The 16657-nt window shown below is 47.1% G+C and overlaps 1 protein-coding gene across 1 annotated transcript in view; it reads left to right on the top strand.

The window, feature by feature from the left end:
- Nucleotides 1-631: 631 nt before the first annotated feature.
- Nucleotides 632-16657, top strand: part of VIRMA (vir like m6A methyltransferase associated) — a 78835-nt gene continuing 62809 nt past the window's right edge. The window contains exons 1-4 of the mRNA XM_069731712.1: nucleotides 632-727; nucleotides 4194-4309; nucleotides 11442-11528; nucleotides 11976-12024. Coding sequence (XP_069587813.1) covers nucleotides 665-727; nucleotides 4194-4309; nucleotides 11442-11528; nucleotides 11976-12024 — 315 coding nt within the window. The 5' untranslated portion in view covers nucleotides 632-664. The remainder of the gene's footprint in view (nucleotides 728-4193; nucleotides 4310-11441; nucleotides 11529-11975; nucleotides 12025-16657) is intronic.

The raw sequence follows: 16657 nt of genomic DNA, 5'->3' as shown, positions 1-16657 counted from the left end.
CTTTTAATGTGGCGCGGTGAGAAGAAATGGTAAATGGCCGTGATTAGGACTGTGGCTTAAATCCTTGCTGTGTGCCACATATTTTGTCCCTTTATTTTCTTCTTCAAGAATCTGGAATTTACAGGAAAAGAAAAAAAAAAAAAACACTTGTGGAATTGTGTTTTTTTTCCGCAATTTCACCGCACTTTGTTCTTTTTCTAGTGAATTATATGGTAAAGTGAACGGTGTTATGCAAAACTATAACTATTCCCCCAAAAACAATCCTGATACCGCTATGTGGACGGAAAAATAAAATAGTAATGGCTCTCAGAAGAAGGGGAGGAAAAAAATCCCCATTTCCAAGGAAAAGGTGAGAGATCCAGAAGACCGTGCTAATACAATAATAATAATAATGTCCGTGTTTATTGTTAGAAATGATAAATTACAGAAATTTTAGTTTGGAATTGGAGGAACCTACACAGTGTAATATGACGCGGAGCGCAGTGCAGTGAGTCCTCATGTAACCAACCCAGATCATGGCGACTGCCTGTCCCGGCGACACTTCTGTGATAGGCGGGGTCAGACACTCTCTACAACCTCATTGGCTGCTTAGATCGTCGCTCAATCTGTTGCGCTGATGAGCGAGCGGAAGTCCCGCCTCCTCACTTCCCCGCCCACACTAAACATGGCGGGTGAGTCCGCAATGGAGCTCTTGTTTTTAGATACTTTCAAGCACCAGAGCACGGAGGTGAGAAAAGCCGCCATTAGTGATGTGGTACCGGTGTGTTACTGTGGGGCTCGTCCTGGGAGGTCGCGGTGGATAGATCAGGGCTGGTGCTGCCGGAGGTCGCCTGAGGCCTAGTACTGGGCTCTGGGAGGCGGTTACTTCCAGGGCCGGTGTCCGCGCTTCTGTGCGGATTTGTCCACCGGCTTCATCTCGGTCATGTGGCTGTTTCTGCAGAGTGTGTGTTGAGACCTGGATACTGCAGATATTTGGGGACTACAAGTACCATAATGCATTGCTAGGGCTTGCTGACACTTGTGGTTCGCACACATCTGTGTGTTGAGTCTTCTGCTATAGATGGGTTTCTTTACAGATGAATTGTGTCTATATATAATTCAGATTTCATGTGTTCCCCGCTGAGTCGCTGTCAATGAATGCAATAATCTATAGGGAACCTGTGAGGTCCGATAACGGCAGGTGCGGGGTTAATAGCATGCGGCCAGGGAAAAAGGCACTGTACTGAAAGTGCGGCAGCCGGGAGAAAATAAAGGCTTTCAACCCGGTAGCTGCCGGCTATCGGTTATACAGGTGCTGCCGCAGTCACCGTGCATGGAACACCGACACTGACGGCCAGTTTTATACTGATGCACTGCAGAGCCGGCTGTCAGTCATACACTGATGGCCGGCTGTATACTGATGCACTGCAGAGCCGGCTGTCAGTCATACACTGATGGCCGGCTGTATATTGATGCACTGCAGAGCCGGCTGTCAGTCATACACTGATGGCTGGCTGTATACTGATGCACTGCAGAGCCGGCTGTCAGTCATACACTGATGGCCGGCTGTATATTGATGCACTGCAGAGCCGGCTGTCAGTCATACACTGATGGCTGGCTGTATACTGATGCACTGCAGAGCCGGCTGTCAGTCATACACTGATGGCTGGCTGTATACTGATGCACTGCAGAGCCGGCTGTCAGTCATACACTGATGGCCGGCTGTATATTGATGCACTGCAGAGCCGGCTGTCAGTCATACACTGATGGCTGGCTGTATACTGATCTACTGCAGAGCCGGCTGTCAGTCATACACTGATGGCCGGCTGTATATTGATGCACTGCAGAGCCGGCTGTCAGTCATACACTGATGGCCGGCTGTATACTGACGCACTGCAGAGCCGGCTGTCAGTCATACACTGATGGCTGGCTGTATACTGATGCACTGCAGAGCCGGCTGTCAGTCATACACTGCTGGCTGTATATTGATGCACTGCAGAGCCGGCTGTCAGTCATACACTGATGGCTGGCTGTATACTGATGCACTGCAGAGCCGGCTGTCAGTCATACACTGATGGCTGGCTGTATACTGATGCACTGCAGAGCCGGCTGTCAGTCATACACTGATGGCTGGCTGTATACTGATGCACTGCAGAGCCGGCTGTCAGTCATACACTGATGGCTGGCTGTATACTGATGCACTGCAGAGCCGGCTGTCAGTCATACACTGCTGGCTGTATATTGATGCACTGCAGAGCCGGCTGTCAGTCATACACTGATGGCTGGCTGTATACTGATGCACTGCAGAGCCGGCTGTCAGTCATACACTGATGGCTGGCTGTATACTGATGCACTGCAGAGCCGGCTGTCAGTCATACACTGATGGCTGGCTGTATACTGATGCACTGCAGAGCCGGCTGTCAGTCATACACTGATGGCCGGCTGTATATTGATGCACTGATGGCCGACTGTATACTAATGCACTGCAGAGCCGTCTGTCAGTCATACACTGATGGCCGGCTGTATACTGATGCACTGCAGAGCCGGCTGTCAGTCATACACTGATGGCTGGCTGTATACTGATGCACTGCAGAGCCGTCTGTCAGTCATACACTGATGGCTGGCTATATACTGATGCACTGCAGAGACGTCTGTCAGTCATACACTGATGGCTGGCTGTATATTGATGCACTGCAGAGCCGGCTGTCAGTCATACACTGATGGCTGGCTGTATACTGATGCACTGCAGAGCCGGCTGTCAGTCATACACTGATGGCTGGCTGTATACTGACGCACTGCAGAGCCGTCTGTCAGTCATACACTGATGGCTGGCTGTATACTGATGCACTGCAGAGCCGGCTGTCAGTCATACACTGATGGCTGGCTGTATATTGATGCACTGCAGAGCCGTCTGTCAGTCATACACTGATGGCCGGCTATATACTGATGCACTGCAGAGCCGGCTGTCAGTCATACACTGATCGCTGGCTGTATATTGATGCACTGCAGAGCCGGCTGTCAGTCATACAGGCGCTGCCACAGTTACCGTTCACAGCACTGGTGGCTGTCAGTCATAGCCGGGAAGTGCTCCCAGTTGCTTCACTCAGTGGCGTGAGCTATGACTGCAGCAGCGCTGCCATGTCTGTATGACTGAAAGCCGGCTGCTACCGGGAGGAACAAGGTTTATTTTCTCCCGGGTGTCTCGCTTCCAGCGCCGTGCTCATTAGCTTGATTTGGGTTTTGTATTTATTTTGTGTTCATTGTGTTGGGATTCTCCAGGATGGTATATTATGGCGACACCAAATTAACTTTGTATATATCATACATAATTTTTTTATTGGCCTGGTTTGTGTTACTATTGTCCAAGACCTGTAACTTTTTGTTTTTCTTCTTCCAGTGGAGTTTTTTTATTTATCTTTTTAAGGTGAACTGTAGTTTTTATTGGTAACTTTTTAGGATACGTTCCCTATTTTGATCACTTTTTACTGCATATTTGGGGGAGTGGGAGGAAAAAGGGGGGGTGCAGGGACTGAAAAAATGAAAATTTAAGCATTTAGATTATTTAATTTTTTTGCTTTGTTTTCATAGATCGGACTTGTACTAGCGCAGCATGAGGGAATCTAATTTTTATATTGGGTCAAGTAGGGTGATTCAATTTTTGTTTTATTTATTTTTTCACTGTATTTTTTTCATCCCCATAAGGGACATAAACCTGCGATTTCCAGTGCCGTTTAGAGATGAACGGATCGTTTTGCAGGATTTTGGTCCTCCTTAGGCGGTTTGTGGCTGCTAACCACAACCCTGTGTACCTCCTTGTACCTGCCAGAATCTGTCGCCTCTGAATTAGTAGTCATGGCTCGTTGTCATGCTGCCATGATGACATCGCCCCGGACCTACAGATTAGAAGAAAATATTTTGGCAGGTAGAAGGCGGTGTGCGAGGCTCCAATCCGCTGGCCAGGGAGCATTTGTGCGCCGCTGACCCAGGATCCCGTTAAGTGACTCGCTCCTCTCTAGCCCAGTTATACTTGTATGTAATATTGATTAGTTGCTTTTATTTGCCTTCTATACACTTTTTGTGTTTTGCCACCCAGGACTCCCTCGTATCCTCTCTGTAAACAGCTGCACACAGGGGTTCTTGTTTTGCCGGACTCCGCAGCTGCCATTTATTAGATTACCGTGTTTATTAATCCTCTTTTAACCCTGTGTTTACAGCAAAGAAGTAATGTAGACGTAGTCAGATTTCCATGTGTTGTGTACATCAATGAAGTCCGGGTTATCCCACCAGGGGTCAGAGCGCACAATAACCTGCCTGATAGCAGAGCTTATGGGTGAGTAATGGGTGAAACGTTGAGACTTTTCTAAAAGGACCATTGTAAATCCTACTCAGCATAACTATTCTTCTCATTAAGGTACTTTCACACATAACGATTTCGTTAACGATATCGTTGCTTTTTGTAACGTAGCAACGATATCGTTAACGAAATCATTATGCGTGACAGCGACCAACGATCAGGCCCCTGCTGGGTCGCGAATGATCAGGACTTTTTTTTTGGTCGCTGATCATCCGCTGTCATCGCTGGATCGGCGTGTGTGACGCCAATCCAGTGATGTGTTCACTGGTAACCAGGGTAAATATCAGGTTACTAAGCGCAGGGCCGCTTAAATTTTTCCGTTAACAGACAGACGAGGACATGGGTTTTGTGGTTATAGTTTTGATTGACACTGTTCATTTTACTATATAATAAAACTGGAAAATCTGAGAAATTTTAAGTACGGGGATATGGTGAGAGAGACACCCCCTGCAATCCTGGCCTTGTGTTTTTGGGCTTTGTCTTTATGGCATTCAGTGTGCAGTAAAAATGAGCAGGTATCGTGATTGTACCGGAAAGTACAATTCCGACAGAACTAAACTTATTAGTTTATTTTTTTAAATACTTTGTTGATTAAAAAAATAAATGCTGTTTATTAAATGTGACAATTTTATATTGATTAGTGATGAGTGAACATGCTTTTATAAGGTGTTAATCTGAGTAACCAGGGCTGTGGAGTCGGTAAGCCAAACCTCCGACTCCTCAATTTCCATGACTCCGACTCCACGACTCCGACTCCACAGCCCTGCGAGTGACCTTGGGAGTGCTCTCATAATATTTTGGTCCCCGCGGCTCTTCGTCAGCTGCAATACATGTAGTGATGTCTGTTTGCAATTGTCGGAACATCCGCGAGGACCTGAGCATATTGTTCATACTCACCCAAGTTACTCGGATAACACCTTATCTCAGCACATTCGCTCATCACTAATTGTGATCACGCGGACTTTGCAGAAGCAGCAACACCAAAAAATGCTCATTTCTTTCATTGCGCTTTTTTAATACTGGGAAAAGCCAGGTGATTCCAGCAGTTTGGGTTTTTTTCTAATGTTTTTTAAAGCATTGTATTACTTTTTTCCAGGACGTCCCCCTGACAGCACATTGGAGGACGTCCTCCTCCTCCTTGCAGGGACAGGAAACACAACACGAGAGGTTAAAAGGTCCCACTCCACCCCCTTTCCCTCAGTGTTTTTCCTGTCCCTGCATGGAGGGACACACGAGAGGATACAGCGCTATACAAGCGGGAAGACTCACCAGTCCGGAGGGCTCGGGGGATCGTGCGGCTAACGCCAATATCCTTTCCCCGCATCACTAAGCCCCAGGCAGAAACTTCCCGGTGGGGAGTCCCTCTGCCAAAAGACCAGTCGAGCGGACGAGCTCCTGGGTCGAACCGCTTCCTCCCGGTGGGGGGCTCTCGGTTCGGGCGCCAGGAGAAGAGGCGCCGCAAGAGGTCCGGCGCCAGCGGCAGCAGCGTGCGTTCCACTGAGTGGAACGCGGAAGTAAGATTGTTAGACCGAGTGCAGTACTTCCGGTGTCAGGCGCAGGTAAGGTGACGTCAGATCCGGGGACGGGGCCATCTCGGCGTGCGTTCCACCTGGTGGAACGCGGAAGTAAGTAGCTTTAAGGGCGCAAAGCTCAGGGCACTCGCAGATGGTTATCCAGCGCTTCCTCTGATGGTAAGAGAGCGCCGGAGGGAATCCCTGGAGAATATTTGCTGCAGGACAGAAGGGTCCGTGCGAGCAGACTGCTGCAGACATGCCGGAGACTAAGGGTGAGTGCAGCAGACTCTGCTATATCCCTTTTATACATATGGGATCATATGAGATCATTTACTTATAGTAGCATTTCTCCACAGAAGATATGGAGAACAGGAATGAGGAGATAGGGGTAAGTGCGCAATGCGCAGAGTACTCAAATATACGCCTGCACACACTGAGCCGTTCTTGTCCTTATTCTTACACTTAGGATAAAGAGGCCAGTCAAGCTCCCCTCCCTCAGTCTAAAAAGTCTGGCAAGGTATTGACTAAATCTAAGAGGTGCTCTCTTTGTAACACAAAACTGTCAGAAACATACAAGAAGGATCTGTGCAGCTCTTGTATTAAGAAAATTGTCAGAGAGGAACAACCATCAATGTTGTCTGAAATGAGGAGTATAATCCGGGAGGAGGTCCAGAATTCCTTGGCCTCAATGTCGCAACGGGAAGTGTACAGTCCGGGCCCGGCCCGTAAAAGACCAAGAAAGGATCCAGAACAGGAGGATCAGGATGGTTCATCGGAGGCGGAATCAGAATACAGAGGTTCTGATCAAGAAGAAGGAGAAGTGCCAATGGAAGAACAGGAAGGGAAAAGGTATTACTTTCCAGTCGAAGAAACAGAAGAACTAGTCCAGGCGGTCAGACGTACTATGCAAGTGAAAGAAGATCCACGTCCGAAATCTAGACAAGATCAGATGTTCGGAGGGCTCACATATCAGGAACGGACGGTGTTCCCGGTGAGTGAACATATACGTAAGATGATCTCACAAGAATGGAAAGATGCGGAACGAAGATTGGTGATGTCCAGAGAGTTTAAAAACCGTCTCCCGTTTGTTTCAGAAGAGATCAAGACATGGGAAGAAATTCCTAAGGTAGATGTCCCTATAGCCAAGGTGGCAAAGAAAACATCTATACCTTTCGAAGATTCATCTAGTCTCAAGGATGCAATGGATCGCAAGGCGGATATCATTTTGCGTCGAGCCTGGGAGACTTCAGCAGCTTTAATAAAGGCTAACATCGCTGCCACGTTGGTAGCAAGATCCATGTTCCTGTGGATGGAACAGTTGGAAGAACATTTAATTAATAAAACTCCACGGGCGGATATAATTGCTTCTCTGCCTATCATTAAGTCAGCCACGGCCTTTATGGCAGACACATCGGCTGAATCTGTGAGATTTGCGGCTAGGAATAGCTCCTTGTCCAACGCAACCCGAAGGGCTATTTGGCTTAGATCTTGGTCGGGGGATAATGCATCCAAAAATAAATTATGCGCCATTCCATTCACAGGTTCCAGGATATTTGGTCAGGCCTTAGATGACATCCTAGAGTCAGCAGCTGACAGTAAAAGAGGGTTTCCCGAGGATAAACCCAGGAAATTTCAGCCCTTTCGGAGGAGGCCTCTCTCCCCTTCCCCCCCGCAGACTACCGGAGTATAGAGAGCAATGGAGATCAGGTAGAGGATCCTTTAGGGGTTCCTACGCTCAGAATAGAAGGAGTAGGAATTCATTGTTCGGTTTTGGCTATAGACCAAGGAAACAATGACGCCAGAGGTATAGGCGGGAGATTAAGTTTCTTCCTAAAACAATGGAGTCAGATCTCAGACAACGGTTATGTCCTCAAGATAATCTCAGAGGGTTACAGAATAGAGTTAATATCTCGCGTACCACAGAGGTGTATCTTACCAACAATGGTAGCCAAAAATTCCCCTATGTTTCTAGACCTACAAAAACTGTTCGACTCCGGGGTTATAGTTCAGGTTCCTACTCCAGAAATAGGTACAGGTCACTATTCCTCTCTATTTTCAATTCCAAAACCGTCAGGGGAATCCCGTACAATAATAAATTTAAAACCTCTGAACGTATTCGTCAAATACAGAATGGAGTCGATCAGGTTCATCATTCATCTTATAAACAAAGATTCGGTAATGTGCACTCTCGATCTGAAGAGTGCGTATTATCAGGTCCCGATACATCCCTCTTCTCAGGAGCTACTGAGATTCTCGGTAAGATTCCTGGACATGACCTACCACTTCCAATTTCAATGCCTCCCATTCGGTCTAGCATCTGCCCCAAGAATTTTCACAAAATTGGTAGCAGAGGTGGTGGCTTTCCTAAGAAACCAAGGAATAACAATAATTCCATACTTGGACGATTTTCTGGTTGTCGCACGATCAAGGATCATTCTGCTGCAACACAGAGATCGGGTCATAGCAGTATTAGAGGAACTAGGATGGGTGGTCAACCGGAAAAAATCACATCTAAAGCCAGAATCCCGGAAGATATTTCTAGGAGTACTCTTGGATTCTACAACCAGGCAGTCCTTCTTACCAAGGGACAAACGAACCTCATTAAAGAAGATGATTTTAGAGTTCCAAAGAAGTCCAGTGACGATAAGAGCAGCCATGAAAGTCTTGGGGAAGATGACAGCTTGCATTCCGTGTGTCAGATGGGCTCAGGCTCACTCAAGGCCTTTACAAGAACAAGTACTCATGGTATGGGATCGACGTCGTTCCTCATTAGACAAGAAGATCACTACGATGGTGGACCCAGGACTACAATCTAAAAAGGGGCATCCCTTGGATATCAACCCCTTGTGTGATAATCACCACAGACGCAAGTCAGTGGGGATGGGGAGCGCACCTGGAAGGGAAATTCTTTCAGGACAAGTGGCCCGAAGAGATCAGTCAAATGTCGTCAAATTACAGAGAATTATACGCAGTTTGGGAGGCTCTCAGAAGAAACCGTTCACGCCTAAAGGACAAACATGTAAAAGTCCTATCCGACAATGTAACAGCGGTATCCTTTTTGAGACATCAGGGAGGTTCCAAACACAAAGCGCTTCAAGGTCTAGCGCAGAGAATATTTGCCTGGGCAGAAGACGTGGTCTTATCTATAACAGCAGTGCATCTAGAAGGGTCACAGAACATACTAGCCGACTATCTAAGCAGAAGAAAAGTTTGTCCAACCGAATGGGAATTAAATCAAGAAATGTTCCAGATACTTTGCCACCGTTGGGGAACGCCCAGGATAGACTTATTTGCCACAAGGAAAAATTCAAAGGTGCCCAGATTTTATTCCCTCAACCCTTTAGACATGCCGGAAGCAGTCGACGCCTTAAGTCAAGCATGGAACGAGCCTCTGTCTTACGCATTTCCACCAATAGCACTTATTCCAGTAGTGCTCAGGAAGATTCAAGAAGACCAGGCAACAGTGCTGACGATTGTACCATTCTGGCCAAAGAGAAGTTGGTTCCCATTGTTGGGGGCCATGACAACGGAAGACCCTATCAAACTCCCGTTATGGAAGGATATAATTCATCAAGGGCCCGTTTTACACCAAGACCCGGAGAGACTACATCTATCAGCATGGATCCTGAGAGGGACATCTTGAAATCCAGAGGTCTTTCAGATGAAGTAATTACAACCATCCAGGCTAGTAGGAAGCCTGTCACCTCAGCCATCTACCACAAAATCTGGAAAAAATTTTGTTTGGAAAGTGGCGGGTCAGTTGTGATTCCGGGGGCCTTAGATGTTCCTAGAGTATTAAAATTTTTACAGGCAGGCTTTGATTTGGGGCTTAGGCCAAGTACGATTAAAGTTCAGATCTCGGCCCTTAGTACTTTCCTGGATTATCCATTAGCCTCCCACCCCTGGATAATCAGATTTGTGAAGGCCATCCAAAGATTACGGCCTACCTTAAGACAGCTAGCTCCTACATGGGACTTAAATTTGGTCCTCAGGGCTCTATGTAAAGATCCCTATACTCTGGAAGAGGACATGACTATTTCAGTTCGTACCTGGAAGACGGCCTTCCTAGTAGCGATTACAACAGCTAAACGCGTAGGGGAAATTCAGGCACTGTCAATTAAGGATCCATATCTTCAAGTCCGAGAGGACCATATAATCCTAAAATTAGATCCAGCTTTTATCCCTAAAATAGCTTCAGCCAAAAATCGAGATCAGGAAATAATTTTACCTTCCTTTTGTGAGAACCCTTCTAATGAAAAAGAACAGGCTTTACACTCCCTTGATGTTAGGGAGGCAGTATTAAACTATCTAGAGGCCACTAGCTCCTGGAGGAAGGATTCTAATCTTTTTATTCTATTTGGGGGTAAGAATAAAGGTAAAAAAGCTTCCAGGGCGTCAATAGCTATATGGATTACCACTATAATTTCAAAAGCCTACGCATCAGAAGGGATAGCTTGCCCAACAGGGATTAAAGCACACTCTACTAGGGCTGTTTCAGCATCATGGGCTGAGCGAGCAGGAGCGTCCCTAGATAAGATTTGCAAGGCAGCAACTTGGGCCAGAGTAAACACGTTCTGTAAGCACTATAAGCTAGATGTAGTAGCAGCTCAGCAGACATCTTATGGGAGAAAAGTTCTCCAAGCAGTTGTCCCACCCTAAACGAAGTTTCCTTTGGTATTCTCCAATGTGCTGTCAGGGGGACGTCCTGGAAAATGGGTATTATTACCTACCGATAATTCGGTTTCCAGGAGTCCATCCTGACAGCACAGTTATTCCCCCCCCATGCATGCCAGTTCATATGCTGTAATATGTTTGGTTAAATAAAGTTTTCAAAGTATATCTATCCATGGTGTGGTACTTGTCAAAACACTGAGGGAAAGGGGGTGGAGTGGGACCTTTTAACCTCTCGTGTTGTTTCCTGTCCCTGCAAGGAGGAGGAGGACGTCCTCCAATGTGCTGTCAGGATGGACTCCTGGAAACCGAATTATCGGTAGGTAATAATACCCATTTTTTCTAGTCCCCAAGTGGTCTGGAACTTGCAACCAGTATTGCATTAGTGAGATCTACGATCTCCTCATGGCAAATGGTCTACTCCCTGCGTTGATGTGATACCCGGATCGCGTTACAGCAATATTTAAGACTACTTTCACACTTGCGTCTGTACGGGTCCGTCGCTATGCGTCTGTACGGGTCCGTCGCTATGCGTCGGGTCGACGAACCGACGCACGTTGTGAAATTTCTGCACGACGTGGGCAGCGGATGCAGTTTTTCAACGCATCCGCTGCTCATTCTGAAGTGCGGGGAGGAGGGGGTGGAGTTTCGGCGGCGCATGCGCGGTAGAAAATGGCGGACGCGACGGACAAAAAAAGTTACATTGAACTTTTTTTGTGATGACGGTCTGCCAAAACACGCTAATACAAGTCTATGGGCGAAATGCGCATCCTGCGAGCACATTTGCAGGATCCGTTTTTTTGCCCACAACGACGGATTGCAACGGAATGCAAAAAACGCAAGTGTGAAAGTAGCCTAAGTGGTTAAACAGTCATTTCATGCTGGCGGACCCCCCTATAACATAGGCATTTTCTTTCTTGCAGGGAGACCTCACCGCACACATTTCATCTGGACCTGTTTTTCAACAATGTCAATAAGCAAAGTGCAACCGTATTTGACAGACTCGGGAGGTTTGTATGAACATCTTCTGATTAATCCATAAACAATCGACAGACCTGCCTTGGGCTGCGTGCGCACATTGCAGATTTTCATAGCACAGTACAGTTCAGTAGATGACATTTGTTTTATTTTTTTCTTTCATTAACACTTTGCAGACATAAACCTACGGTGCCGATGGTAAAATGGTAAAAAAAAATTTGTCTTGCCACAATTTAGCTGCTTTTTTTTATCAAAATCTGTAGCTGATCAGCAATGAATTAAATCCATCTTCCTGTGCGGCATGTAGCTTTTATATTCCAGATCTGCATTCACAACTCTGTAGGCTTCAGAGCTGAAATCTTCTCGTTCTGGAAATCGTACACTATAAGTGCACTAAGTGGTGCGTGCTTTAGTTATGTTTTAATATATAGTGATTAATGTTATGATCTTTCTCTCCTTTTTTGCTTTCCTCTTGCCAGCTTGGAATATGATGAGAGTAGTTCAATCATCTTCCGTCCAAATGCAAAGGTAAGAAAACCAAAACCAGAATATTACTATACAGGACGCGTATTTCATTCCCTATTATTTCCACACCAGGGCTCCCACAAATATATCCACAGTTAGGGGTCACTATAGGGAATTTCAGCTTTCGGCACAAATAGATGTGATAGGTGGGGACTCGCACCCCAGACACTTTCCTCTTTTAGTGCGTGGGTAACATGACCTCCGTTCTTTGATTCAAAGAAGCCATTATTGGTTGTTTTTACTGTTGAAATCAATGGAGAGATGGTCAAGCTCACGTGAGTCTCCCTCTATTGAAGTTAAAGGAGTTCTTCGATATAGAAAATATCTTAATTTCTCTGACACCCATGACGGCACCACGGAGAGAGGGGGATCCGCCCACCAAGGACAGGAAACCTACAGATAAAAAGGCGGTACCTCCCACATCAGTTGGTTTCCTGTCCTTAATAGGAGACCTACAGACTTACCGACAGAAGAACGTCGTGGGAATCCGGGGCAATCAGTCCGACTCAGGCAGCGGGTGTCCCCCTGCCTCGGCTGGTGTGGTGACCCGAAGGGCCACCGCTGGGGCTAGTGGGCCTCTAGTGTGTGCTGGGGAGGTGGCATGGAGTTCGCGGCCACCTCTCCAGGTAAGATGCCTGCAGCAGTAACAACATCCAGGGGGGTCCCCTCTGTGGTTGGGGGGAGTGGCGCGGCTCTCCCTCCTGAGCATCAGCCTGCTCACTGCTAAAGCCGGGGGTTCCGGTGTCCCGCACGTCATGTGCAGCACCATTTTGGAACTGGGTGCGCGGGATTTGGCCGCGATTCTCTCGAGTATGGGCCATTGCGCATGCGCCGGCGGTGGCAGAGCATTACTGTGCAGGCGCAGATTTAAATACACGGTGGGAATCACCGCCACATAAAGGGGAGAAGTTGCCCTGGTCAGGCGCTTCTCTGGGCTCAACCAGGCAACATGAGCAACCTAGAGGCATCACCCCTATCAAAATCGCCACCACCACCAGCATCGCCGCAGCAGCAGCAAAAGCGACGGCCGTAAAAAGGACACCAAGTTGTTACCGGTAAAGGACACCAAAGGTCCCTGCATAGCAAGGAGTCCAGTACGGCGTCCGGCACAAGGATGACAGATGCAGAGCGTCCCCAACCGGTATTTATGGGTCCGCAAGGTGGCAAGTGATCTCCGTGAAAGTCAGTGACAGTAAGGACATATTTGTCTTTCTTACTTTAGGGGAAGAAAAGCTTATGCAAATCTAAGCATAGGATTTGTGCCCTGTGTAGAGAAGACCTTCCGACTACCTGGGAGAAAAGGCTTTGTAGCATGTGTATACAGCAGACCGTATCCGAAGGGCTTCCCGTGTTCGCAGCCGACCTCAAAACCCTGATAAAAAATCAGGTGGAAGACACCTTTACATCCCTAAAGGGTGGTAAAAAGCGGAGGAAGACTAGAAACAGGTCCCCATCTCCTGGGTCTAATATTATGGATAGTGATGATGTGGACTCAGATACATCTAACTCCTCTTCTTTATCATCCTCTTCTTCCTCTGGGGGGGTCACAGCTGTTTTCCTTTGGAAGACACCGATGGCCTCATTAAAGCGGTTAGAAGCACTATGGGGTTGGTGGACCCTCACCCAAAAAGATCGGTACAGGACATCATGTTCGGGGGGGTCTTGAGCAAAAAAAGAGGAGAGCATTTCCCCTTAACGAGACAATATCCGCGCTAATCAAAAAAGAGTGGAAAAAACCCCATAAGGAAAGCGTTACTAACGCCAAAAAGAAAGTACCCTTTTGAGGATGAATCTTGCTCCTTCTGGGGAAAAAGCCCCTAAACTAGATGTCGTCATAGCTAAGGCATCAAAGAAATTTGCCCTCCCATTTGAGGACATGGGGGTCTTGAAAGATCCCATGGACAAAAAGGCGGATACCTTTCTCAAACGTTCCTGGGAAGCAGCTGGGGGAGGTCTAAAACCGGCGGTTGCCGCAGCATGTACATCCCATTAATTAATGGTATGGTTAGACCAACTGGAAGGCCAGTTAAAAGGGAAATCATCCCGGGACTCCATATTAAACACCTTGCCGGTGATGAGGGGGGCAACCGCTTTCTTGGCAGATGCCTCCGCTGATTCAATCAGGCTGGCTGCTAGGTCAGCTGTTTTCTCTAACGCGGCTAGGCACGCCCTCTGGCTTAAGTGTTGGCCAGGGGACCTACAGACAAAATCCAAATTGTGTACCATACCCTGTGAGGGCAAATTCTTATTTGGCCCCACCTTAGATGACATCTTAGAAAAGGCAGGGGACAAAAATAAATCTTTCCCCTCCCTGGGTTTCCCTTCCTACAGAAGGCCCTTTCGGAGCAAGAGGTTTTTCCAAAGGGAGGATAAGAGAAACAAGAATAAAGGGTTTTTGTTCAATAAGAGCCCCAGTGACAACAGAAAACCTTCCCAATGAATGTTTGCCCCAGGTGGGGGGAAGACTGTCCCTCCTTCTTTTTGTCTGGGAGAAAATTACCAGCAATCCATGGATCCGGAGCATAATAAAATCAGGGCTAAAACTGACATTTCTCAAACCCCCTCGTCCTTCCTTTATGGTAACATCGCCAAGGTCTTCAGGGGAGGAGCAACTGGCATTAGAAAATGAGGTCATTGGACTAGTGAACATGGGGGTTCTCCTAGAAGTTCCCCCTTAAGAAAAAGGGCAAGGATATTATTCCCCTCTGTTCCTGAGGAAAATGCTGGATGGGTCATACAGGACTTTCATAAACTTGAAAAATCTAAACAAATACCTAGAGGTCCAAGCGTTCAAGATGGAAACAATAAAGACATCTATAAAAATGCTGTTTCCTCTGTGTTTCATGGTAGTCCAGGACCTGAAGGACGCCTAATATCACGTCCCTATCCACAGAGATCACGAAAAGTTTCTCAGGATAACAGTTCACATCAGGGGGGTGTTACACCACTTTCAATTTTCAGCTCTCCCCTTCGGGCTAGCCATAGCTCCAAGTTAGTTGCAGAGGTAATGGCTCACCTGAGGGAACAGGACACCCTGATTGTGCCATACCTAGACGACCTTTTGGTAATCGGCTCCTCTCCCCAACACTGCAGCAAAAAACTAGAAGCACTAATGCACTCTCTAGAAAAGCTGGGCTGGTTAATAAACTTAAAAAAATCCAGGTTATTACCACCCCAAATCCAAGAATATCTAGGTCTTACTCTGGACTCCGTAAAACAGGAATGCCGCCTTCCAGCGGAAAAAAATACAAAAAATATCGGGTCTGGTGTCCAAAATGCAAGATCTCCCCTCCATAACCCTCCGCCAAGCCATGTCCCTCTTGGGATCCTTGACATCATGCATCCCTACAGTCCAGTGGGCTCAACTCCATGTGAGGGACCTTCAATGGCAAATCTTGTCAGAAGAAGTCTCTCTAAAAGGGAATTTAGCAGGTCGGTTCAGTTTATCTCCGCACACAGCTCGGTCACTAAACTGGTGGACATCGCGAAACAATCTTTCCCGAGGGGTCTCGTGGGTAACTCCGATTTAAAAAGTAGTAACCACGGACGCAAGCCCCAGCGGGTGGGGGGCTCATCTAAACGACCTATTAGCCCAAGGTACTTGTCCTCCGACTCTAGCAAAAGCATCTTCCAACATGAAAGAACTACTGGCAGTGAAGTTTGCACTACTGGAGTTCTTAGGCCCCCTTCACTCCCACCATGTCAGGATTATGTCAGAAAACAGGGTAGTGATAGCGTACCTGCATCATCAAGGGGGTACTCGCTCTCAAAAACCGATGGAAGTAGCCAAATCAATATTCCATATAGCCGAAAGCAAACTTCTATCCCTGTCAGACCTTCACATAAAAGGGGTGGACAATTACAGAGCGGACTTTCTGAGTCATTCCTGTCTAAAGCAAGGGGAATGGGAGCTAAATCAAACAGTTTTCACCCAGATTACAGAAAAATGGGGGGTACCGAGCATAGACCTCTTCGCAAACAACCTGAACAAAAAAGTGAACACATTTTGCTCCATAACCCCATTGGGGAACCCAGTATCGTTAGATGTGTTCCTGATTCCATGGTTCCATCAACTTGCGTACGCATTTTCTCCAATCGCTCTGATTCCAGCAGTGCTGAGGAAGATTCGGGAGGAAGGGGCTCATGTGATCTTAATAGCCCCGTTCTGGCCAAAAGGGCCTTAGTTTTCTTGGGTGATGAGAATGTCAATATCCAACCCGTGGGTACTTCCAGACCTTCCAAACCTCCTCTCCCAGGGCCCAGTTCATCGTCCGCAAGTTGCAAGCTTACACTTGACAGCCTGGCATTTGAAAGGCAGCAACTAGAAAGCAGAGGATTCTCTCCGGGGTTTGTATCTACTCTACTACAAAGTAGGAAACCAATCACGACCAAACAATATGGGAAAATATGGAAAAAAATTCCTTTCATCCACGGGTGCTAAAATAGATGAGTCCCTCTTAAATCCATATTAGAGTTCCTACAAAATTGTTTGGAAATCGGTCTAGCCACAAGTACCCTGAAAGTCCATGTGGCAGCATTAGGAGCCCTATTTAACTATGATTTGGCAGGGAATCGGTGGGTTTCCAAGTTCACCAGGGCAGCAGGTAGATAGAGACCTCTTCCTGTAAGGGGTACC

The sequence above is a fragment of the Ranitomeya imitator genome, chromosome 6 (assembly GCF_032444005.1).
Source record: "Ranitomeya imitator isolate aRanImi1 chromosome 6, aRanImi1.pri, whole genome shotgun sequence".
NCBI classification, from domain to species: domain Eukaryota; kingdom Metazoa; phylum Chordata; class Amphibia; order Anura; family Dendrobatidae; genus Ranitomeya; species Ranitomeya imitator.
This window is presented reverse-complemented; position numbering and strand designations above follow the sequence as displayed.